The 24763-nt window shown below is 47.0% G+C and overlaps 1 protein-coding gene and 1 long non-coding RNA gene across 8 annotated transcripts in view; one reads left to right on the plus strand and one right to left on the minus strand.

Annotated features, from left to right (window-relative positions):
* Positions 1–7849, minus strand: part of CUX1 (cut like homeobox 1) — a 266951-nt gene extending 259102 nt beyond the window's left edge. For all 7 annotated transcript variants that reach the window (XM_050322112.1, XM_050322109.1, XM_050322113.1 and 4 more), the window contains exon 1: positions 7712–7849. In XM_050322112.1, the coding sequence (XP_050178069.1) occupies positions 7712–7774 (63 nt within the window). In that variant the 5' untranslated portion in view covers positions 7775–7849. The remainder of the gene's footprint in view (positions 1–7711) is intronic.
* On the plus strand, positions 7726–10303 carry LOC126643602 (uncharacterized). The gene is made up of 2 exons (XR_007629775.1): positions 7726–7795; positions 9795–10303. It is a non-coding gene; the product is annotated as an uncharacterized LOC126643602 (long non-coding RNA).
* Positions 10304–24763: the final 14460 nt, after the last annotated feature.

Genomic DNA, 24763 nt, shown 5'->3' on the forward strand with positions numbered 1-24763 from the left:
GGGAGCATTATCAGTGTTTCCCAGATGGAGCACAAACCAGCAGAGGCCCAGGACACGCTCAGGGGCCGGAGCAGCCCATGGCAACACTGGGAACGGGGATGCACCACCTGCTGACAGTGAGACTGTGACTCCCGGCTCATTTCAGAGCCACTGCTACCTCCTGACTGTGCTCACACCAAATCCAAACCAACGAAAGGCTCTGGGTGTCAGTACCAGTCCCACTGAGCATCACTGCCCAAAGGGAGCATTCCCAGTGCAGAGATTTTGAGTGGGTCGAGGCATCCCGGCTTCAGCTGACCTCTGGGTAAGAGAAATCTTGTGTTTTTCTTTAAATATTAGATCAGCCACACCATGAAACCTCGAAATACCTAGCAAAAGTACCAAAGAGAGCAGAAGGAGTGAGACTTAACCCATCAAACTTCCCCTGTATTTCATCATCTGCAGCACTCCCCTTTCTGGCTTTGTAGTTTTGTTTCTACATGAATAAGCCAGGGCTTTTCCACACAAAATATACAACCTTTTGGCACCTAAGATACATCTAGTCTGAGTCTTCATTAAAAGGTCCATCCTGCCCAGCTGCACTGCCCCATATTTATATAAATGCTAAAATAGGCTCTCCTCTTCTCCCAACTGCTCTGCAAGATGAGTTTCATTTCCAAGTCCTGGGCTCAAGCTCACCCCTTAACTCCTTCCTTTCTTCACTTCCCTCTGTCCCATCCAGTCCTTTAAACAGTGTCACTTCCCCCACTCCACTTGGATTTATTTTTACTCCCCTCCAACGTTACTGCCCTCAGCTTGTCACACGTGAGACACAGACAAGAAGCCAACATTCCTCAGCAAGGGCAAGCCCCAGAACCGACCCAGGTCGCTCTGCACACACCCTCCCCCGAGCCCATGAAAGCAATCCCACAGCAACAGGGTAACACAGCAGCACAGGAGCATCCCATCTCCACAGCTCAAGCGATACAATCAAATGTTTGCAGGAATTAGACCATGAGTTTGGTCTCCCCTGCAGACTCATGTGCAATGCACGCCCAGGCTCACCTGGCCATCAGCCAAACATAAGAGTACTGGATTCAGGAAGAGGAATGGTCAGGCTCCAATGAGGAATTTGCCTGGTCATTTATCAGTTTAGCTGAAATTTAGAATTTGTAAATTTTGCAAATGTTTGTATCATTCACAAAAAAACAGATGTTGCTATCTCTGTCCAAGCTTCCTTATTCACTGAGGTACATTTCCACACATCCACAAGATCTGCTCAGCTCTCATGGAAGAACTCCTCAGAAAAGCCTCCAAGAGAGCCATGGCCTACAACCTGCCCTGCCTTGAAAACCTCACAGCCAGAAACACAAAGATGTGGGGAAATTTAAAGCATCTAAATACAGCAGCTTAAAATACTTCTGTGCATCTGCTTTTGAGCCTTTCAAGGACCGGGTAATCTTTACCTCTGCCTTCCCAGAGCAGTCCATGAATCCAGCTGGGAGGAGGACAAGCACCACCCCAGCTCCCCTCCCCGCACCCCAGGAAAGGCAGCACAACTCCAGCCCCCACAAAAAACTTCCTTATTACCCCAACTGCCGATGAAGGCATCGAATTCTTGCAAGGCAAGGAGGCAAAAGCTCTCAGATAGCTTCAGTGTGACAGGCTCCAGCTTCAGTCCAGCTGGAACACACCCACAGGGAGCCATCAGGATCTCCAGACTTCACCACCTTCACACCGAAATCTGCATTTATTCAGCCTAAATGTTCAACTCTGCTAAGTCACAGAAGGGATCAAGTAAGAACTGCTGTGTCTTGCCAGAGTCAAAACAGAAGCATGACCAGTGCTGGATTTAATACAAATTCTCTACTGCCTCCTGCTCTCCCAGAAATCCCAGTACTGTTGGACAGCAGGGAAGACCCACTGTCACACCCAACAACCTACACCCAACTGTGTTTAATTTCTGTAAAAACTTAATGCTGTTAACAATCACCAATCTGTCTGCATTTCCACTCTCTTCACAACCCAACCAATGCAATAATCCTGTATTTTCTACAGTGTTACTACCATTAAAAGCAGAAATTAATGATATGCCTCTTGAAACCAGAGACAACAACAACAACATAAATAGCTGAAAATACGTGTCACAAAATGAGTATGATTTATCTTATATTTACTAATTTAAAGATTTTATTGTTGACTGTGAGGTCTAAGTTTCTCCCATCTCTCCTGCTACATTCAACCCCACACCTACAATCCCATGTGTGAGCACTCCTGCACAAGTTGCTTTATCTTAAAACTCCTTGTCTTCTGCAAACTATCCCACTGCAGCTTTCCCCTTCTCAGCTTCACATCTTCCTCCCCACTCCTTTATGCAAAGCTGGAACACTGTCACTGCATTCTCAATCCACAGAACATCGTATTTGCAAGGCCTTGCCCACAAAGTATATTGGAAACAACCAAGCACAAAGAACACGTGCAAGAAAAACCTGGATATACAAGATGGGAACTTTGTACCCTGCTTACATAAAAAGGACCACAAGCCAATAAGCACCTGCCTGTTGTTTTAAGAAGCACCAAGCATCCACGTATCTATTCTCAACCCAAAAAATAAACTGTCTTTATTCTTGGCCTCAGCGCGATCGAACCAAAACTTTGGACTGTGCATTTTTCTGCATCTACTTTTTTGCATTACAAATCAGCTTGCAAATACAGAATAACTGTTCACTGCAATTTCAGACTGCATGTCATTTCTCCTCTAGCAAATGTTTCGCCCGTTACTTATTTGGTATTGTTACACACAGCCAAGCAGCGCAATTTTTTTCCCCAAAAAAACCTCCCAGCCATTACCATGTTCCAAATCCTCCCTCCTGCATTTCTCAATACATCACCCAATTAACCACAAACTTGGCACCAGAGCAGAGTGATTGAAACGTGCGCTGATTCTGCCACGTCTCAGATGGGCATTATTTCACTGGAGGAACAGGAACAAGGGATAGAAAGGGCGTCAGAAATTTCCTTCCAAGGAACAGGACTCAAGGAACAGGATTTAAGGAATGCTATGACAGCCAAATTCTTGAGCCAGAAGTACATCAAGGGCCTTTCTTCTAGTATGTCACTAGGGGCATCACCCTGACCAGCACAAAATGCCAAAGCCTTCCTGCTGCAGGGAAGCAGGGATTGCTATGGGAGTGTATTGGCAGCAGTGCCCTGGCTTCTACATCCCTGTATTTCATCTTCTTGCAGAACCACCAAGCTCCTTCCCGTACACATCTCTGATCAGCTGGGGCGAGCAGAAACGTGTTCACAGTAGCTGGAGATTCTTCTCTGGATGCACATTTAACTACCATTATAAACAGAAAAGCACTCACTACTTTTAGGACAGAAACAAGTTCTACAGTGACCTGCACAGATAAACAAAATTTAACACTAAGACCTGATCACTAATTCCACTTCTGCTGAAGCCTGTGAGCTCCTTCACTTACTGCAAATCAGCTTGTGCTCAGGTACCATCAAACCCAACTAATAGATGCCAACAACTCCACCTATTTCTAATTCAGTAAGAGAGGCACTTCAGGATTTAAAAGCTACTCATTACTACCTAGTTTCTCGAGATTTTGTTACAGATTTTATAAGATCAGTGGTTTACCCTGAACAATTAGTCACAGCCTGCCACAGAACTAATACTCAATCCTTACTTTAATCATATATGATGCAATACCAGGATGAGATTTTAAAAAACAAACAACATGAGCAAGATTTGCCTTTAGATTTTCACTCCCCAGCTTGACGGTAACAAGTTCTGCTGTTCTGGTCAAAAGCAATAAGAAACTGTACTCTTTAGCGGTGTGTGTGCCTGTCCTAAAAAGCTACAATGACATTTTGAGACTTGTGTTTATTGTCAAAATAACTACAGATAGTTTGGTAAGTTTTCAAAGGATATTAACTTCTCCCAGTCATGCTGCAGATCCTGCTCAGATCTGAGACTCGAGCTGGACTTACTCATGCAATGCTGCTGCTGGTCTCAGAGACCAACTGCCTCCTCCAACACTCATCTATCCACACATATCCAGAAATATTAAGGAAGCTGTCAAGGAGAGCTGCATGCTGTGCCCACGGGAACACGACGCTCCTTTTCCTGTTCCCCAGCAAAACGTTGTTTTTCTGGTGAAGGTGATGGTGATATCAAAAACAAGCCAGGACCACAGAACAGCAGGTTACCTTCCCGCTGCTGAACTGATCCCGATCACACAACTGCTTCCAAACGGGAGATGCAGCTTTAACTCGAGGGCAGCAGCACTTCTCCAGTGATTTCATTTGCATTTATTGCCACAATATTCCCCGTTTGTGAGGATCTGTTTTCTCTGTGCGCTGCAATTCCCTCCCTGTCAGCTATCAGACATGGGGCCATCTTCACCCACGTGGCAAACTGAGGCAGAAATGCCGTGCCAATCCCACAGCTTCTTTAGGAAACACAGGCAACCTTTGCTAGAGAAAGGGGTTAATGTTCAGCTCTGTGCCTTGCAGGTACGGTCTCAAGTGAAGAGCCCCGTTTGATACCTGTAGGAAGCTGCCATTTTTGCATCTCATATTCCATTTGTGAACAGCCCTTTTTGTTCTTTAGTCCAAGTTCTGAATTATTTAATCCTGTCTCCAACACTTGAAATATCTCTCCCTATAAACAAGAGGTTATTTAGAGAAAGGAAATAAATAATTTAAAAAGTCAGACCCTAAAGTGTTCCTGGCTCTGTTTTTAATTAATATTGATACAATCTTGAGAAACCTGCTGCTTAATATTACAAGGCAGGTCGAAGCTCATCAACAGTTAAACGTCTCCTTTTAACAGAAGGTGGAAGAGGAAGTTGGGAGCTGCCGGGTGCCAGCGCTCCGGGACTGCCCAGTCCCAGCTCCTCACAACTTTCTCATGCACAAAAACGAGAGCTTCAAAGCCATTAGACCCTGAGCAACACAAGCTGCAGCTTACAGGGCTCAGGTGGAACCGTGTTAAGCATAAATCCTTCAGGTTTTTGTCCCGGGATAGAGTAGCGGAAACACAGATGTAAGTATTTTTATTTTCTGTAATTCCACGCTCAAAATCAGCTGGTACAAGTGAAGGACAGGGAGGGAGGGAGGCATGGACAGTTCTGTGGGACTGAACTTCATACCCAGTAACGATAGTTTTTATAGCATATTGCTTCATCTGCAAGTGGGAGTAAATATTACACTACCTCTTCATGCAGATGGGTGGGTAAGGAAAAAAAAAATTAAAAAAAAACCCAACAAAACCAAAAAGCTAATTTGAAACAAATTAACTATTCTGCATATGGATGAACGTACTTCTCTACCTCCCTGGTCAGTCCAGCACTCTGCAGACAGACTGTGTGCAAAGTTAATAAACTCTGTGCTGCACAGATTGCCTGGTGAACCTGCCAACAGGTGAACAGCCTCAATCCGCAACGGGTATAAATAATCACCAGTCCTCAAAAGCAGGTAATGAATATTGTTCAAACAACTCTAAGCTGGCGTTACCAGAACGCTTCAAAGGAGAAGCTACAAGCTGTTCAAGTCAGACTGTCACATTTAGTCTGCAAAAACGAGATTAAGGTTTGTACGGTGATACTCCACAACAGGTTTTACAGTATGCACAGAAATTAAATTATGATAAAAGTGAGCTATTTTTTACCAAAAACAGAAGAGAACAATCTATCAAAATGCCATTTGGCTGCGTTCATTACATTTTAGAATTTAATTTACATGATAGATATTTTAGCATAATATGTTTTAATCAATAAGCATTTCTGAAGGCTTTATTTTTATAGGCAGTATTTAGACTTGTTCACCCTTAAATGCAACACCACGGCAGTGATGTTTGGAGCATTTATTTTCCTATGCCAAGCAAGTACAACCACACATACACAGAGGCAAAAGCAGAAGTCCACAATTAGAGATGTCAGACCTTGTTTAACTACATCTTAATTTAATCCATTTTATTTTATACAATTCTACATCTGGATCTCATTTTCTGTATTCCTGTAGGTATTCTGGGTCACTATTAAGAACCCTTTCAAGTTAGCAAAGTTCAGCCAAGTCTACCTTAATCCCAAACCTTTAAAAGAAACAATAAAACACGGAAAGGGGGTTGAAGACGACTGAGAAGCCTAAACCAAAACGCTACTTTACCCCACCTCGTAATGCACCTGAAAGTCGGAAGGGACCAATCTCCTACCACAGATCCCACGCAGCACTTCCCGTTCTGGGGGCTGCCGGGGTGGGATTTTTTAGCACCGCTCCCGCAAGCCCGGCGCGGGGGAGGGGAGGGCGGCAGGACCCGCGTCCCGCTCGCAGCCCCCCGCGGGCATCCCCTCACCTGCAGCGGGGATGCGGCTCTGCCCAGCATCAGCGCACCATCCCTGCGCCCGCCGCAGGCTCCGGCCGGCTCCAACACCGCCTCCACGGGGGCCACGGTGGGCAAGCCGCCGGCTTTCGAGCCAATTTATTTAAACGGGAGGCAGCGGCGGGTTCGGAGAGGCAGGGCAGCGCCTTCCTGCGCCAATCAACTGGGAGACACGCGTGTTGCAATCCCATTCACGGCGGGAGCAGCACCAATTCAGCGTTTGACAACCTGCCCCCCACCCCCAACACACATTTCCCCCATAACCCGCCCCGGCCTTATCTGCACCCCGGCAACTCTGTGAAACCGTGAATCCCCCATCGCCCCAGGGCACGCACCCCCGGGGCAGGGGGGCAGGCCGCTCCGCCAGGACTTTCCCCCGGAGGAAAACGGCACTTCTGGGCTGTTCCGAGGCAGCACCAGCAGAAAGCATCGATATTCCGCTCATCCGTCAGCTCCTGGACAGCAGGAGAGGCTGGAGAGCCCGTGAATTATGTAACGTGCCCTCCCGCCGCCGCGGGGAGATGCGCTGCGATGCCCCGCCGGCCGGGACGCCCCTCCCCGCACCCGGCGCTGCCGCCGCTGCCCTCCGCAAATCCCCCGGCCCCGCTCCCGGCGCTCCCCCTTCCCAGCCCGCCGCTCCCTCCTCCCCGCGGGGTCCCCGGCGCGGTGCCCGCGGCGGTCGCAGGGCGGCGGCCGGAGCCCCCGCGCCCGGCGGAGCGGAGGCGAGGGCCGGACCCCGCGGGGAGCGCCCGCCCGCCCGGCCGGCACCACAGCGCCCCCAGCCCCCGCCGCTCCGCGCCGGCACCGCCAGCCCGCCCGGCGCCCCCACACACACAAAGTCCCAGCACTCGGTAAACTTTCCCCCGGCTTCCCGGCGAGGGAGAAGCGGCGGGGGGACGCGGCGGCGGGAAGCGGGGCAAGGCGGCGGGGAGGGAGGGGACGCACGGGAGGAGGCGGGCGGGGGATGAGCGGCGGCCGCCGGGAGTCCCGGCGCGCTCAGAGCCCCGCACGGCGCCGCCGGCGGGGAGCGCGGAGCGGGGAGAGCAGCCCGGGACGGAGCGGGCGAAGCGGCGGCGGCCCCGGCAGCGGCGGCTCCGGCGCCATCTTGGGCTGATCGATGAATTGAACAAAGAGGATCAATTTCCGATGGGGCCGGTGATCGATGGCGGGGGGCGGAGGGAGCGGAGCGCCGCGGCCGGGCGGAGCGGGGTTCCCTTTAGGCGGCGCGGGCCGGCAGCGGGAGGAGGAGGGGGAGGCCGGGCCCGAGGGAAGGCGGAGAAGGGAGGGAGGGGGGTCCGGCGGCGCGGCCCGGCCGGTGCGGCGAGCGGGGAGCCTGACCTGCAGCTGCTGTAAATCAAAGCGCTTCCAATATTGAAACATCGATCCCACATTGGCCGCCATCTTGAGACATATTGAGACAGAGTGAGCGGCTGATAGAGAGAGAGGGGCTGGAGTTCAGGAGCCGGGAGGGAGGGGAGAGGGAGGGAGGGGAGGGAGGGAGGGAGCCGGCGGGAGGGGGAGGAGGGGCGGGGGGCAAGGGGAGGGAGGCCGGCAGGGAGCGCCCAAATCCCGGCCTGGAGCCCGCCCGGAACACGGACTCAGCCCGCGCGCTCGCGGGGGAAGGGCGCTGCGCCCGCGCGCTCGCAGCGACCCCGCAGCACCCCCGGCCCGCACCCGGGGGCACCCGCGGGCAGGGCGGGCGTGGGACCCGCGGGGGCGGCGCGGGGTCCGGGCGGCGCGGGGGATGCGGGGACAGCGGGGCGATGCGCCAGCGGGCAGTGCGCGGGGATGCGGGGCCGAGCCGATGCGGCAGTGCGGGGATGCGGGGCCGGCGATGCGGACAGTGCGGGGGGATGGGCCAGGGATGCGACAGTGCGGGGATGTGGGCCGGGCGATGGGGATGCGGGGGCAGCCGAGCGGTGCGGGGGACGCGGGGACAGCCGAGCGGCGCGGGGCCGGGGGGATGCGGGGCAGTGCGGGAGCGGGCGGTGCGGGGGGAAGCGGAGCCCCCGCGGGCGCGGTGCGGGCTCAGGGCAGCGCATCGCCCCGCAAATGGTGCCCGGGGCGCAGGGGGGGCGAGTGAGCCCGCTCGGGGAGCGACGGGGCTAAAATTAGCCAAGTGCGGAGAGTTTCGGGGAAACAACAATGAAAAAGTGCATCGGGGGCAGCCGGTTCGCGGTGTCCGGGGCGGTCCGAGGGCGCCTGGAACGGGATTTCTTTGGCGCGGACAGGCGCTCCCTGCCAGGGCCGGTGCCGCTGCCGACGGGGGACGGCTCGCACGGAGGGTTGGAAAATCGGATCCCAGCCCCGCGCAGGATATCCATAGAAACGGAGATTAAAAGGATGAAATAAGTTATTTTGTTCTAAACAATAATGTTGCTATAAATACGAGCGTTTTCCTTGTTCCCTTCCTGAAAAGCGCAGGGCATTTTAGCAGGCTCATCTCCTGACGAAACAAACCAGTGTACGCAGCCAGGCTGCAGATACCTTGCCCCCCGCGAAAGCATTCCTTGTTTTTACTGGGAAATGGGCAAAACTGCGGTCTGTACCTGTCCCCTCTGGAATCAATAAGCCGCACGGTATTTTTCCAAATACAGCTACTTTCGCTGTTTTGCACTTCATCTGTAAAAGGGAAATATATCTTCCCCCCCTAAGTGAGTGATTGTAGATTATTTCTCAAATTGTATTTGATCACCGAGTGAATTTAGTGCTCGCTCAAGTCCGTGGGCTGACTGCTTGGAAATGGCTCTGTCTGTCTTTGGAGAAGTTACAGCAGACACAGCGGCAGAGCAATTGCCACAGATTATTTCCCAATCTGCTGCCGGCCTCCTTTGGAAGAGCACCATCAATTCAGCCTCCATTTCCACTTTTTGCTGAGGCTGCTGCTTACAAAGATACTAATTGCGATGGCGGGTTTTATGTTAATGGGTTCCACGTAATGATCAGCCCGACAACTGCAGACCTTCGGATTGTTAGTTGGCTGCACTGGGAATAAAACTAATGGCATTTGGTTATGAAAGTGCCACCCTCCACCTGGTGATGTGGACTGGGGGCCCAAGGAGACCGAAATCCAAGAGCCATGGCTGCCGTGGGGCTGGACCCAGGGATGCCTTTGGAGAAGGAAACTCCTTTTTCTCCAGAAGTGCCACGCTTTGAGGGAGGGCAGCTCTGTGCTGGGGTGACGATGGGGAGGTGTGGGGTCCTGGCTGGGGTCCCCCCTGCTCCAGGGAGAGAGTTTGGGGTGCTGTGGAGAGACAGCATCTGTGGGGATGGAGCTGCGCGAGCCTCCGAATTCTGACTAACACCGTAACCGGTTTGGTAGCTCTAAAATAGGATTTTAATCCTGGGAAGCATCATTTCACATTCCAGTGATCTAATCAAAATCCTTTCCTCTAATCTCTCCATGGTCCCCCCTTTCTAGATGAAAGAGGCTGGAGTTCCTGTCTTCACCCTTTCTCCGCTGCCTCCCTGTTCTACCAGTCTGTTCTGTGTCCAGGCAACTGCAAAAAGACATTTCAAAGGCTCCTGCCGTGCCATGTAGATGTTTTCTCTTGTTAGTTTGGACTGCAGGTGTGTGAGCCTCGAGGATGAAGTATCGTGGTGCTTGTTTTAGGTTCGGGGCACACAGTCACGGCACAATAAATCACACGGTAATGCTCCGCTTTGAACACGCGCGCACGGAAAAGGGGAAAGAAAAAAGCATCTGACCTGAATCATTTTCTGGAAACACATCTGGTTAAAATCCAAAGTTTTAAATTGAGTAATATTTTAAAATACATTTGGTAGGTATTACATTACAGTGTTATATCTGGTAATATTTATGATACTAATGTGTTAAGCGGAGGTTTATATCTGTCAAGAAATATGAATGATTGTCATATGGGCTAACAAATGTATCCTGATATAAATAACATTTTATGATATTTTTAACATTATTGTAGTCTCTTTTTTTTTTGCAGAACTTACATTATTGCCAATTTGAAATAAAAGCTCTGTGGCTACATACCAAAGCTTTTAGCTATATAATTTTGAATAAGTATAAGCTGATTTTGGGAAGTGCTGAGAAACCTTAACTGTGCCGGGAGACAAACGCTGAGCACCTGTAATTCCTATTGTTTCCGTGCAGGCTCAAGTCCCTTATTTGCCATTTTGTGTGGCAGCAAGCCCAAGGAAATCTTGTTTGACAGCTCAGTTTTCTCAAAGTGCTGTATCTCTTCGGGCTGGATTCTGCAAAGATCCTGCAGGCTACAGAGCTCCTCGGAGCAAGTGGTACTGTGCTTTGTGTTCCTGCTGAAACGCGCCTGTGTAAGATGGGAGGGGGGGTCTTGGAAAATTCGGTGCATCGTGGCAAGAAGACGGTTTGAATAAAGTTTTCTTGGATTATTATGTTTTGAGAAATCATTCTCATCTGGTCATTTGAGGAAGGATTTCCTAAGGTTAGATTTGATCTGTGTAAATGCTAACTTCTTTCAACAGGCACTAATAGAGTACTGAGAAAGGAAGCACAGTGGATTTGAAGTTTAAATCTAAAGTGATGGTAGTGACTAATGGTACTTCAGTAACACTTGCTGCATCCAGAATATTTGTAAGTACATTGTACAGATTGCTTTTTAGAAACTAGGCAAAAGTCAGATTAAAATTTGTTACCTATTAATGTCATAAAATATCATTAATACAGATCTTTAATGAATATGTTTGCACGTGGGGCCATCACTGGCAGTTGGTCTTGTTGTGCTTCACGTGTCATCATCCAGAACACTGAAGAAAATGGACCCTTATTCCAAGCATCCCAAACTGGTTTGAACAGTTCCTTACACAGCTGCTCCCCTGGGTGGAAGTCTGCATTCATGAAGATATTTTGGACCAGGAGTCCAGTTTTGATCACTGGACTTGGGCTTCTCTTTGCCTTAATCAATCTGGTTTATTCCCTTGTCCAGGACACTGAAAGAAGAGGTGTTGCTTCTCCCAGCAGCTAAAATTCTGAGTCTCTTCTCCATGGATTCTTTTTCTTATTCTTCTCCTCATTTTCACTTTAACTGATTCCCACATTTCTATCAGTTCCCATAAAAGAGTTCCCCTACAGCCTTCTCTGTACCTCTGTGTGCTCCTTGTCCAGCTCCCTCCCTCCTTGCTTCCATGACTCTCATCTTTCTTCAGCTGCTTCTTGTCCCCATCTACCTGGCTCCACATGGCTGTGGCTGCTGGAAAGCAACTCCTCATTCCAAAATCTCGCCCCTCTCCACTGTGCAAGTGTCATTCTGCTCATTCTTGAACTGGATCTGAGAGCACAGCTCCATCTATCCTGTGCCATTGCACAGTGAGACTCTGCAGGGATGGCAGAGAACAGAGGCAGCCAAACAGATAATTTATGTTCCTGGGAGATTTAGCCCATATTAAGATCAAAACTCATATATGTCTTCCAAATCACTGATTTTTTTTTTTTCCCCCCCAATTATTGTCACTGAATCCAATTCTGCTTGATTTATGTGTGGTGTAGTAGCCAGAGGTTTAGCAGCATGTAAATTGCCAGAGGATTTGGCTGGTGATGTGGACACGGTGACATGCAGAAGCTCAGGAAAGCCCCTGAGCAGAAAATGGTTGGAAGCTGGGAGAGTAGCAGGGACGAGTATCCCATGTGCCTGCCCACGATTACCTGGGTGTCCAGCTGTGGTCACTCAGCTGGATGGACCCTTGTTCTCAGCCAACATGGCAATTCTCACATCCTTTGGGAATTTGGGATAGTTTTAGCACAAACCATGTAGATGGCAGGATACATGACCTAAGCATGAAATCCAAGGATTTCTGTACCCTGTGAGTACCGCACAGCCGCAGATACACACTGGTAGGTGGAAGAGGAGAAAGCAATTCTCACAGAGGGCAGGGAAAACAGCCACAATTGAAAGCAAAGTAAATTTGGGTGGTGTGGTTACTTGCTGTTTAACTCTGAGGACATTTATAATATCCAGCATAACCCACAACAGATCTACCTGTGAGGGTTTGTGGATTAACCCCTACCAACACAAACCTGTGATGGCACTGGGGGGGAATCTCTGCCATGGACAGCGGGAGTTGTTGAAGACCCCAAAAGAACTCCCACACTGAATGTGTTTGCAACATTTCTGTCAAATTGCTGCTTTTCTCAGGGTGTATTCCATCCAGATGCCTGGTGGTGCTTTGGCCAGCACCAGTGGCAGCAGTGCCATGGGCAGGCAGGGGAGTTGGAGAAGAAAGGGACCGATCAGGTTATCCATTCCCTGCAGCTGGCAGTGATACCAGTTTGATATTGAGTTTATCTCAGGGTATGGTTCACACCAGATTTAATTTGTAAGCACTGTCCTCACCTTCTTATCCTTTCTCCCATGCACAGGATGGTGTCCAAGCTGGGATTTTTGCTTGGATGGGAGGTGAGTCCTTTTTGACTGGTCTCACCCTCCTTCCAGCTCTCTTTTCTCCAGCTCAGGCTGTTCTGTTGATTTGGGAATTTATCTTCCCTGTCCTTTAAAGGGATCAGAAGACAAGTTAGTAGGTTATGTTCCCCAGCAAAATTCCCACCTTTTTTCTCACTTGGAACCTTTCACATATTTTTACCTTTTACTGTTTTCTTGAACTCCCACCCACTTCATGCAGCCACTTCCTCACTTCAGGTTCCTGCTCTTCCCATCTCTCCCTCCCTGCTCAGATCCATTTTGGCTCTGTGTTCTCCACCACTTACTGTCCCAGCCAAGTATTTCTCCCAGTTTCTGCTCAATCTTCAGGTCTAATATTCCATATATTACTTAAGAAAAAGAAGCTGAACCCATCATTATTAGTTTAAATCCCTTTTTATGTTTTGAAGCTCACCTGTGCTGGTTATATTTCTCTGTGCTGCTCACCCCATGGCAGGAGAGCTGGTTTGGTGACTGTGGCTGGGGATGGGAGCTGCAGTCGGATGCTGTCACAGGGCTCTTCATGGCATGAAACAACTCACTGGATCCTCCCTCAGTTCCTCCATTCTCTACAGCACCAGTGGGCACTGGGAGATCCAAACCTCGTGGCGACTGCTGGGGTTGCAGAACAGGGAAATTGCAAGGAGGAGGTGGAGGGAAATGTACAACTAAAGCAGCTCAGAGCTGCTCCCTCACCTCCAGTTCCCCTTTCGCTCCCTGCCAGGCAGGGCCCATACACTGAGTGCAAAGCCTTGGAGAAAGAAAAAGAAAGGTTTTCCTTTCGCTTTCCAATCCCAAACCCTTCATGTGGGATGGAAGGAGGGAGCATCCCTCTGCTCCTTTCCTCCAGCTGGGCTTTCTGGTGCCCTTCTCCCAGCCCCCGTGGGTGCTGGCGGTCCCCAGGGTGCTCAGCCTGGCTCTGGCACGCGGTGCCAAGGGCAGAGGCGGCTGTGCCTGGGCCCTGTTGTGACACGCAGGGAGGGGAGGGGAGAGGCAGAGGGTGGAAGGATGGGGAGATCCCGGGACAGCCCAGCTAACCCCAACCCCTGAGCACAGTGTTCCAGTCTCCAGGGAGCCGCAGAGCGCCCGGGAAGCCTGGGCTGGAGTGTTTCGGATGTTTGAGGTGGCTTTTCTGCCAGTAACGAGTGTGAGACGGCGTTTTGGGAAGCGCATCTTTTCTTAGAAACACAACTGTGACTGACTTAGCACAACTGTGATTTTCTGCAAACACAACTGTGTTTGGGGTTGTTGCATGTGAATGCTCGGGAAGGAGAAACAGTAATTCTGGATTAATGCAGAAAGAGAGAAAACAGACACCCTTAGAGGAAGCCCTAAGTTCACTGCAGCTGCCACACTCTGGCAAATCCAGTGCTGCATCCCACAGGAAATATTTCAGTGTGGAGAACCTCCTATTTGAAGGGATATACCAGGTGCCTGTCATGACACACACAAATGAACCAAAGTGCTTGGGGTAGCACATCAATCCAGTGTTTCTTCAGTAGCATATATGAAATAAATTGGTTCTTTTTCCCCTGGTGTTGCATCATTTCCTATTTGGTGTCTGGCTGGTGACAGATTATCAAATAGGGGAGAAAAAAAAATCCATATAATTTTTTACAATGAAACATTACCTTCTTCTTTGGATAAAGAGATCCAGTCTTACTCTGGCCATGATTCTCCACATTTATGTGCTGGCCTTGTCTGCATCTGCTTGGCATTATCCTGGATTGGGGCTTTAACCTGCTACGAATCCAAAGAAATTATACGGAATTGATGGGATCACTATGAAATTCCAGGGGTGTAGGCTGGTGCAGACCATATCCTATTAATCTTGTTGTGTTCTTTCTGTAAATAACAAGCTGGATTTGGCCCAACAAGAGTAAAACAAATTGAAAGCATCCATAAAGAGGAGAAAATGGGTTTAAGATGTAAGAGTAAAGTATTGGTGGGTTGTCTCCAAGAATCCAGTTTTTAAAAGTACCAAAGCACATACAAAACTTTAGTTTAATATGTTTTAAAGTGCCTGCTGCGTGGGGCTGGCTGCTGAACCAGGACCATCAGCACAAGACCTGCTTTCATGGAAGGATTAAATAAATAAAAATAAATTAAAAACTGCAAGAAGGAGAAAAATGTTCAAGGGCAGCCAACCTGGAGGAAACAAATATAATTTAGTTATGTGAAGTGTTTGTAAATGTAGTTTATGAACATGTATGAAAAAGTAATTTTTTACTTTTCAGACTGCAATTGTCACACAGAAAAGAAACAACGGCTTATTTGTCCTTTTCAAGGATTGGTAGAGAATACATTGCAGTTTGGCTGTTTATTTTGACTGCTTTTTCCTTTTTAATAGCTTATTATTCTGTTGATTATTCCAGATTAGCTCTTTTTGTGTGCTCTCCCTTATTTGTGATTGATAGGGAAACATTCACTTGGTTTGCCTGAAAGTGGGAATTGATTTTAAATTTTGTTTCAAGTTTCAGACTTTCTTTTCACATACATGGGCTACCAAATTTGATCCATAAATCTCACTTTTGATGTCTCTTGCATCATCAGAATAAATGTGAAATGACACAGAATGCCTGGAATTGCAACAATGTCGTGTAACAAAACTGACTATCAAGCTGCATATATAGATTAGATTAATGCATAAATCTAATTTGATATTTTACATTACTGGGCTAATATTTTACAGATGTAATGCCAAGTTGTTAAGTAAATGAAAATCACAGAGAGTCCAATTCTGAAAGGATTACTCAGGCAAAAATCCCTGAAGTCAAAGGGAGTATTGCCTGAACGGAGTCTGCAAAATTAGAACTAGAGCCATATTCCCCAAACAGACAGGAGATTTATCTTCCAGATCTGCCCAGGAGTTGAATTCTTGTAACAATGAAAGATATATAGAGAAAACGAACAAGTAGGTAACCTGAAATATAAGGAGAGACTGATAAGATCACAACAACCCTGAGCAAGCACTTGTGTGGTTGGTGATGTCAACAGGAGCCCAAGTTGTTTTAATAAACTTGTTCATAGTTGTCCTATACTGTGTTTTATATTCTGAAGTACATAGATCACGTAAGAGTTTAACAAGAAGAGGATTCATATTAAATTCACACATAAAATACCTCCATGAAATATGTGAAATGCTTTTCTTCTTTATATGATTCCAATAAAACATCGATCATAAAAACTCTGCCCTCCCGCTCCTTCATATCCAGTTTCAGCTGTTGCTTTGTGTTTAAACTTGGAATCCGTGACACTCAGCAGATATAATTGTGGGGCAGTTTTAATTGGTGAAGAAAGACCCTGGCTCTGCTTGCTCACTCGGGGGGGATAAATCAGGAGAAGCCCCAGCAGAGCTGCTGAAATGTTGCCTCTCTGTGAGGGGCCGAGTGATCTATAAACGGTTGCAGCTCCTGTTTACAGCTGCTCAGGATCTGTCCCACTGACTTGGATGGAGCTAAGCCAGGGATGGTTTCTGCCCTTTATCATGAGTTTGCTCAGTGTTTTGCACTGTCAATTCTCCTGACTCCTGCTGCCAAACTCGGCTCCCTTCTTCACAGTTTCGTACAGTGTGAACCGATACTGGTGGAAATCCAAGGGTAAAAAAGCGGTGAGTATAAAGCACAGATCTGTAGCCTGGATCTGAGAGGAACAGCTTGACCACAGAGGAAGTTATTTGCACAAAAAGTATTCAAACAGATATGCACGGTTTACATGTGTTTAGTAAATCTTGTCTGAAAACCAGAACCAGCTGGATGGTGTGTGGAGGCCCCGGTCCCAGCCCCTCCTGAGCAGCGTTTCATACGTGTGCACGATACACTTCGAGTCACTTTTTCCATCTTTTAATTTGGGAGCTGCTGGGGACTGAAATACGAGGAGAGTGATTTCCATTTCGGTCTGTAGTGGCTGTCAGCATCCTCAGGATGACATTCCCATCACAACCCCTTCCCTCCACCTGCAGCCCACAGGCAGAGGCAGGCAGGGTATAACCCCCCACCACGGTACCTCAGGGGCACAAAAGGAGCTTTTCATGCCAGGCTCATCCTGCCATGTTCATGTGAGGGCAACAGACAGGATCCTTAAGGACAATTATCCCAGTAGGACAACAAGCAGAATCCCTAAGGACAATTATCCCAGGGTGATTACCCTGCTTGAGGACAGCGAAATCCACTGAGCCACTCTCAGTTCACTCCTAAGCCAGAGGAGAACCAGGCCTGAAAGCTAAATTTGCATGCCAGATTAAGAAAGTTGTAGATGCAAGCAAGATCTTTTTCCTTTTTTTCCCCCTTCTTTGTGTGTGTGTGCGTGTGTGTCTAACTATGCAACAAATTTTGTAGCTGAGATTTACATACTTCTTGATTCATGAAATTATGAGCAGCTGCTATTTTGCTACATTCTTAAATTGAAAAGGCAGCGAAGAAAAGAACAGACACATTAGGCAAACTCCATCTGCCCCTCATGTCTATCACTTCCCTTCACTCTCTCCTTTGCCAAACAGGATACAATGGCATAATCAGATGTCTTGGTTTGCCTGGGAGAGTCCCCAGATTCATATAGCTGTCGTCTAAGACGGGATTTTTGTTTTTCAGACGACTTCTTAACATGGGCTCTCGTTCCCCCTGAAACGTGGCTCCATATTTACAGAGGAAACTGCGGAACACAAAGGATCTTCAGGGAGAGAAGAACCTCCAAAATGGCTCACAGGCTTTTGGAGGCTCCTGGAAGTCTTCAGACGTCTATTCTTAGGGATCTTAGGATCACTTAGATTTAAGATTTACTTTAAGATCTTGCTTCCATCTTTTTGTTCAAACTACAGCATGGAAAGATTTGGGGGTGAGAGGGTAAAATACAGGATTCATGCTTAGAACAGATGGGGTTTCTCTCAAGCTTTTGCCATGAACCTCTGAACAAATCCAGTCTACAGGTAGTTCCTTGCTTGGAGAACAGAGTTATTTAAGCTCTTTGGAGAAGAGAACTTCTATCTCTGGCACAGTGGAAAACAGCCTGGTCCAGTGGTCTTCACACTAAATGCCACTCTACAGATAATAACACTATATTTCACCACGATGCAAATGTTTTAATTTTCCATTTTTGAATGAAAAGATGGAAGCTCAGAATTTTAGTCCTATTTAACACCTGGTTAAACACTTAACAAACTAGTAACAGCTGAGTGCATCCCTGTTAAGTGGAGTTTTTTTCTTTTTGTTGCCCCACTTAAGAAACAGTCATTGTCATTCAGTCTCATTAACATAAATAGGTTCCCTAGGAGATGTCCCATTAAAGTGGCCATCCCTATTAAGCATGTCCCAATTAAGTAGTGTTTATTGTATGGCAGGTTCCAGACCTCAAAGCAGAATAATTTTCAGTTCCTAGAGGGAAAAAAAATAAGTCAAAGAAATTACATATTTAAAAAAGGCTTAAATTGATACAAACTGATAAGAGCCCAAAAATGAAAAATGAGGGCTGACACTTCAGCCTTTTGTTTACCCTGTAATGCTGCTTTTCTGGTTTTGAGTTAAGAATGTAGCCTACACCCTAACTATGAATTTCTTGGCTTTGATTTGATTGTGTCATAACTTAATGTTTTATGACTTACAATCACATTAGTCATAGGAGTCACTCAAGTTTAGAGATGATGGAAAAGACATAGGGGATAGACAAATCCATACTCGGGAAGATGAATAGCTGTGATTGGAACGGTGGGCTGGGACCCAGGAGAGCCGAGTTCACTGGCCAGGCCTGTGCCAAATGTTCCCGTTTCTGCCTCACTGAAAGCAAAACACCGAGACTCACAGTGTTATTTAGACACCTGAACAGACATTTAAATATTATTTTGAGTGCTCCTGTGCATGCATAATCTATTTTACTCTTTTCTTAATCAAGGTGGATTTAAGTCAGGGGCTTATTCAAGGTGTTAACAGACAAGCTCTGGAAAATCTTCTTGTGTTGGCTGAAGATGATACAACTCAATGTCTGCTGCCAAAGGCTACCCCTTATCCCCCAAATTATATTAGTGTCAGCCACTTCAGCATAAAATCTAGGTCTTTAGCACAAACCTACCTTCAAAGAGCTGAAATTGCTTGCCTTGATTTTGTCTCAAAGTGGTGGAGAAGCAGGCAGGTACCTCCTGTCTGTCGTGGGTCTGTGGGAGGGGACCTCCAGCACAGAGAGGGAGCAGGAGGAGGAGGAGGAACAGCAATGCCACCTTCAGCAGCTGAAGGGAGGGCAGCACATTTACACTTTCAGGGCATTTGCACCTCAGTGCTCACCTGCAGAAATAAGATGTCCCTTGTGTAGCTTTACCTCAAATTAGACAACCTGTCCTGCCTGTGAAGCAGAAGTTTGTACCTGGGTGGAGTTCAATAAATACATGAAAAATATCCATAGGGCCACAACATGAAACCTCTGCGTGGCAGGTCCTCCAGAATTTTCTTCAGTAAATATAAAAATGGAAATAGAAAGGTTCAAACCTTGTCAGAAAACCAGAATTTTGATTCATACAGAGCAATGATTTCTCTGGATCCCTCTTTTTTGGTGTTTCAGAGAAACAGTTTAAGTCTTCCCAACTTACTTTATTTCAGAGAATCATGGAATCATTTAGGTTGGAAAAGAAACTTAAGATTGAGTCCAGCTGTAAACCTAACACTGCCAAACCCACCACTAAACCATGTCCCTAAGCTCCATGCCTGGAAGCTTTCAGGCAAGCTTCCCTGAAAAGCAATGTCCACCTGTTCAATACTTTCCCTTGGTCTCAATAATCATTTTTTTCCCAAAAAAAAGGAATTATCCCTGGAGTACAGTTTCATATTGAAAGTTGTGATTTGCACAATGGTGCACAAGTGGTTCACACATTTAATGTGCAGGCCATGCTCTGAAGAACCTTAAGATTCCTTGCATTAAAAAGAGGCACTGTACTTCAAAATGAGGCTTTGTGAGTAGGTGGTAAACTTTCTTCTGGGTCACTGAGTAGCAAGTGGGTGCTTTGAAAGCATCTCCCAGGAGCCAGGTAATCTGTGGTTGAGCGATGCAGGTGTCCTACTGTGGTCAAATCAGAAAGAAAGACTTCTATCCTTGAGGCAGAAAAGTAATTACACCTGGTATCCTCATATCTTACCTCCAGTAAACAGGTGTAGAACAATGTGGCTTTGTAGTGCCCAGTAATAATATCAGGAGCTGGCAGTGGGAGAGTCTTTATAGGGTTTAGTGAAATCCTCCATCACTCTGTGCAGGAGAAATGGTTAACAGAGTGTTTGGGGGTTCATCTCAGAACCAAAATACCTGGCCTTGTGTAAAACTTCTAAGTCTGTATGAGTGGGGTGAGAAGCAGCACAGGAAGTTCTGTGTCCTTTCTTAGTGTGCCTCGTTTGAAGACAGAGGTTGTGCTCACAGACATATCCATCTGCACGTCTGTAGCAAGGGCAAACCCAAAACCCCAGCTCCAGAGAGCTGCTGCCCTGAAGAGAACTGCAAATCCAGGTTTGGGCTTGATGTCTAAGGTTCCAATTAACCTGTTCTTTGTTAAACAGTGATACTGTAACAGCACTTGCTTTAAGCCCCGAGCAGACGTTGTGTCAGCGTTTCTGGTGTGAGACCACTTGTCTGGGGTTTCGGATTCCTCCAGGACTTCCCAAGCAGGTGCCCAGGGCAGCAGCTGAGGGCTCCAAGGGGCCCTGGTGCAGCAAGGAAAGCCCAGCCCTGCACCTGAGCAGAGACTCGAGTGCATCCTTTCAGCTCTGACACAAATCAACTGCAGGGCACTTTGACACATCCCAACCTTTCAGAGTGTATTTTTCGAGCTCGGCTCATTATCTGAGCCTCCATTCAGATGCTCTCAGCACAGATGCCTTCCTCATCAGCTCTGCACTAAAACATACAGTAAGTGAAATTCTGCCATATGTTAATACATATGTTTCAGTTTCAATAAGCATTTGATGCAGGGCTGTTTTTATTTTTTTTTCTTTTCCCAGGCAATAGAAATTACAGAGTTTATACCATTGCCTTCCCTCTCCATTTAAAAGTACTAGTGAGCTTAAATAAACTAATTAAAGTAAGGTTAGCTACCTGCAGCATAACCTGTCACAATGGTGGAAACATGTATCGATGCTTAATGGTTCAGCATTTATCTGGAAGGTCCAAACCAGCTGGGGATGGCAGAGTCAAACTGTCTGAGACTCTCTGTGATGTTGTAAAGTGATGGAGAGGCAGATAGCCTGGAGAAAAGGTGTAACCGGGATTTTCACTTCATCCCCACCTCAAATTTTCCCATCTGGCATATCACAACATAATGATGTGAATGATGTCATCAAACTGGGAGAGAGGATCTGAATGGGGTAGTTTTCTCCTTTACTGAACTTTGTAAGCTGGCCACAAATTGTAATTAGCAAGTGTCTCCAGTTTATTTCTGGCAGAGGCTCAGTCCGTTTTCCAGGGGCTGGAATCAGTCTGTTCAGCCACGATGATTCTTTTTGTTTGTTTGTTTGCAAATAAACTCTTGGAAAGATCCTGGGCACATTATGAGATTTACAGATCAGTTGCTCTGCACAAGCACAGTGCTTTTACAGCAATACCTCTGAGTAATGCTTTTGATTTAACTGGAGCTACCCTAGATTTGCACCATTGTAGGAGCCAGATTAGGCCCCATAACTCTTGCACACGGGCTTGAAAGCATCCAAGCAGTTATGAATGAGAGCAGCATTTGCAAGATAGAACAAAGAAAACCCGGCCAAAAAAAATATCCAACTTACATCAGCTCTGCCTGCTGGATCCTTTGCTTTACAGCTAGAGAAATATCCAGGCAGACCCTCAGCTAGCAGAAGCTGGCACAGCTTTGTTAAAAATCAGTGGAGCTTTGCTGATTTATATCAGCTGAGAATCACTATCTGCCCCGATGACAAAATGAGGCATTGAAACAGAGTGGGAAGGCAATGGGGTTTATCTATGGTTACAGCATTAAAGCAGCATCATAAGATAAACTAATTCTTGTCTGAAGCTTTCAAAAAAAAAAAAAAAAAAGCTGTCTCTGGGGATCTGGCACTGGCTTGGCTCTCTCAGTGTTGGCTTCTGATCGTTGTGCCAAGACTGGCATCTTCCCTTCCCTCAGCAAATCAGTGTGGCTCCTGCAAACTCCTCATTGACTGCCAATGCTGTGCTACCAATAATTTACCACGATTGGGAAACGTCTCTGCTCTCGCCCTGCACAGGAGAGTTTGCTCCTGCATGCCTGGATCTGTTCTGTTACTTACTTTATGAACATTATTAAAGAGAATCAAAGGATTCTTTTGGGTTCGCTTTTCATAAAATGTCTCGAGCATTTGATAAATAAATAATCTTCTACTTAAAATGGGCATGAATTCCCTAAAGACTCAGCGTTGCGAGCAGGTATGTGCCAAGCCCAGCTCTCCTCCAGGGGGATGTATATATCTATATACCTGTAATTATAGGCTGATAATTATATAATTCCCTCTACGTATATCATCATTTGTGAATAACTCGGTAAGCTGGCAACACAGAAGGGCGGGACTGTATCATAAGCTAATAAAAAAAAGCAATTATATTTCTTTCTGATCCAGTTCTCACCTTCCCAGTGAGATTGGGGCATTGTGCAATAAGTGAGAAATGAGGAACCTCGGAACACTTGGAAGCAAGATAAGCATCCAAATGCCTGACTCTGTCATTCAGAGCTCAGCCGAACTGTTTCAGTCAGGAAATTATGGGCTGCCATGGGAACAAAGGTCCCTTCCCAGATTACCAAAAGGAGTCTGAAGTGGGTCAGAAATGTTACAAGAATAGGCTTTCAAATGGCATTTATATTATTTCCCAGGTTAATACACGTTTGAATCTAAGCACTAGGGCTAATGTGAGCAATTCCATTTCTGCTTTATGCAACATCTCCTGGCTGTACAAGCAATTCACCCCCAAAATGATTCCTAGAAGCTCTCTCTGCAGCCTAGCTTGCATCTCTCACATCTTGTTTTATGCTAACTTTGCAAACTGCTCAAATAGGGACCATTTGTAACCTGTGTTGGTGCAGCATCCTGCAGAAAGTGCTTTTGGAGCCGACATATCAGAAATCACGAAATTTTACATATGCCTCAAAAACTGGATAAATTATGAACAAGTGCTTTTGTTTTCTAATTTACAGCATTCCTGCAGGTCTCTAATTCCTTTCCAAGATGCACAGCAGTGTGTCCTCAGTTGAACCTCAACTTACACCCACTATCTTGACTTCCAAATCCTTGGGACGGCTCACGTTCTGAGAAGCCCAGAAACAGAGCCCAGTATCAGGGCTGAGCCTCCAGTGTGTAATCAAGAACAGAACAAATCCAGGCACGCAGGAGATAATTTAGTTGTGCAGAATGGGAGCACAAAAGTTTCTCAATTCTGGTGAATTATTGGTAGCTCTGCACTGGCAGTCAATGAAGCGCTTGCCGAAATTGTGATGATTTGTTAAAGGAGGAAGAGGAGCCAATCCTGGCAGAAGAATTCCATGCCACGGAAAAGAGAAAAAGCCAGCATTGTACTTATACAAACAGTCTGTTCTTAGTGCTCTAAATGAAAGATAATTTTTTTCCCAAGTTCAAACACTGGGAGCACAGATCAGCCCCATTCTCTGTGCCATTTTTTACAGCTTTCTGTCCCCGTGTCTCTGGTTATAAAGCAGCAGAACTGCTCAGCTGTTCCTTCCACGTGAAACGAAAATGACTGGAGTGGGACCAACGTAGAGCCAAGCTCTGCATTTGGGGCTGTGCAGGTTATCTCGCTCCTAAGGTCCTACTCAGCAGAAATCAAATCAGCATCATCACAAAGGTGTTTTGTGCTGGAGTCTCCGTGGCTGGTGCAGACTCCTAAGAGGTCTGCAGGATGCTTTCCCTCTTGTGTCACTATTGACTCGTTTGCCCTGCAACCAGAAAAGCCCTAAATGCAGCGTGCCTCAATTCTAACGATACTGCCTCTGGTTCAGCAGAGCGTGGAAGCATATCCTGAGTGTCAACAGCCAGGTATCAGGGAGGCTCCTCGGCACCTCAGAGCTCAGCCTGTGCTGCTTTCTTTGCTCAGTCAGAAAAGCTGCTGACTCTGAGCAGTTTGAATGAAGCCTGAGACGAAGTTTCTGGTCTGGGTGATTTGTCCTCTGCTTCGAGAAGGTACTGGAAGAGAAAATGCATGCAGGGAAGCAACAAAAGTGTCTTAAGTTTTGGAAGTGTTAAGTTTCTGTCCCTCCCATTAGCCCACGGGACAGGAGTGACCACAGCTGTACCTGCAGAAGGTTCTCTGCATTTCACACACTCCCTTTTGGAAAGCTCTCTCTTGCCAGCAACCTGCCCATGTCCACTTCATACCTGTGTGTGCTCGAGCTAATGCAGTCATGGGTGTGAAAGGGAACGCTCCAGCCATTCCTGAGTGTTGCAAAAGGGAAATTAATACCTTTTCCCTGTTTCTGATCGAAACAATTACCACACTTTTCCACACAACACAGATAATTAATATATCAAAGGACTTTGAAACCCGATACTTGGAACATAAACAGCTCTCCCTGAGAGATGTGTCCACAGCCCCTATAGGGGAAAAAAATTCTCATTTAGATAATATTAAAGTCTGGAGGATTGAAAGTTGGCTGTTACACGCCGTAGAGCATTTCAGTGACTTGGGAAAGTCTGTGTGACATCATCTCCTGTCACTTCAGTACACACACTGGGATAGTTACTCAAGTGGTTTTTATTTGAGGGGGTTTTTTTCCCCTCTTTGGGTCAATAAGCCAAACTTTGGCCAAAAGACTGAAGATAACTTAAAATCTTTCAGAAGAGTGTGGCAGGCAGAGACTTAGTACCCTCCCAGAAGTCAACCTGATACTCACTTGCCAGGAGTTATAAACTGTGCTGAGACAGGGCTCAGGTGTTCCTGCTTCTGTAAAACTCTGCGTTGTGCTCCCTCCCATGTTCAGGGTAGTAAAAAATGCCCCAGCGGCTGA

This window comes from Myiozetetes cayanensis, unplaced genomic scaffold (assembly GCF_022539395.1).
Source record: "Myiozetetes cayanensis isolate MyiCay16 unplaced genomic scaffold, myiCay2020 scf27, whole genome shotgun sequence".
NCBI lineage: Eukaryota > Metazoa > Chordata > Aves > Passeriformes > Tyrannidae > Myiozetetes > Myiozetetes cayanensis.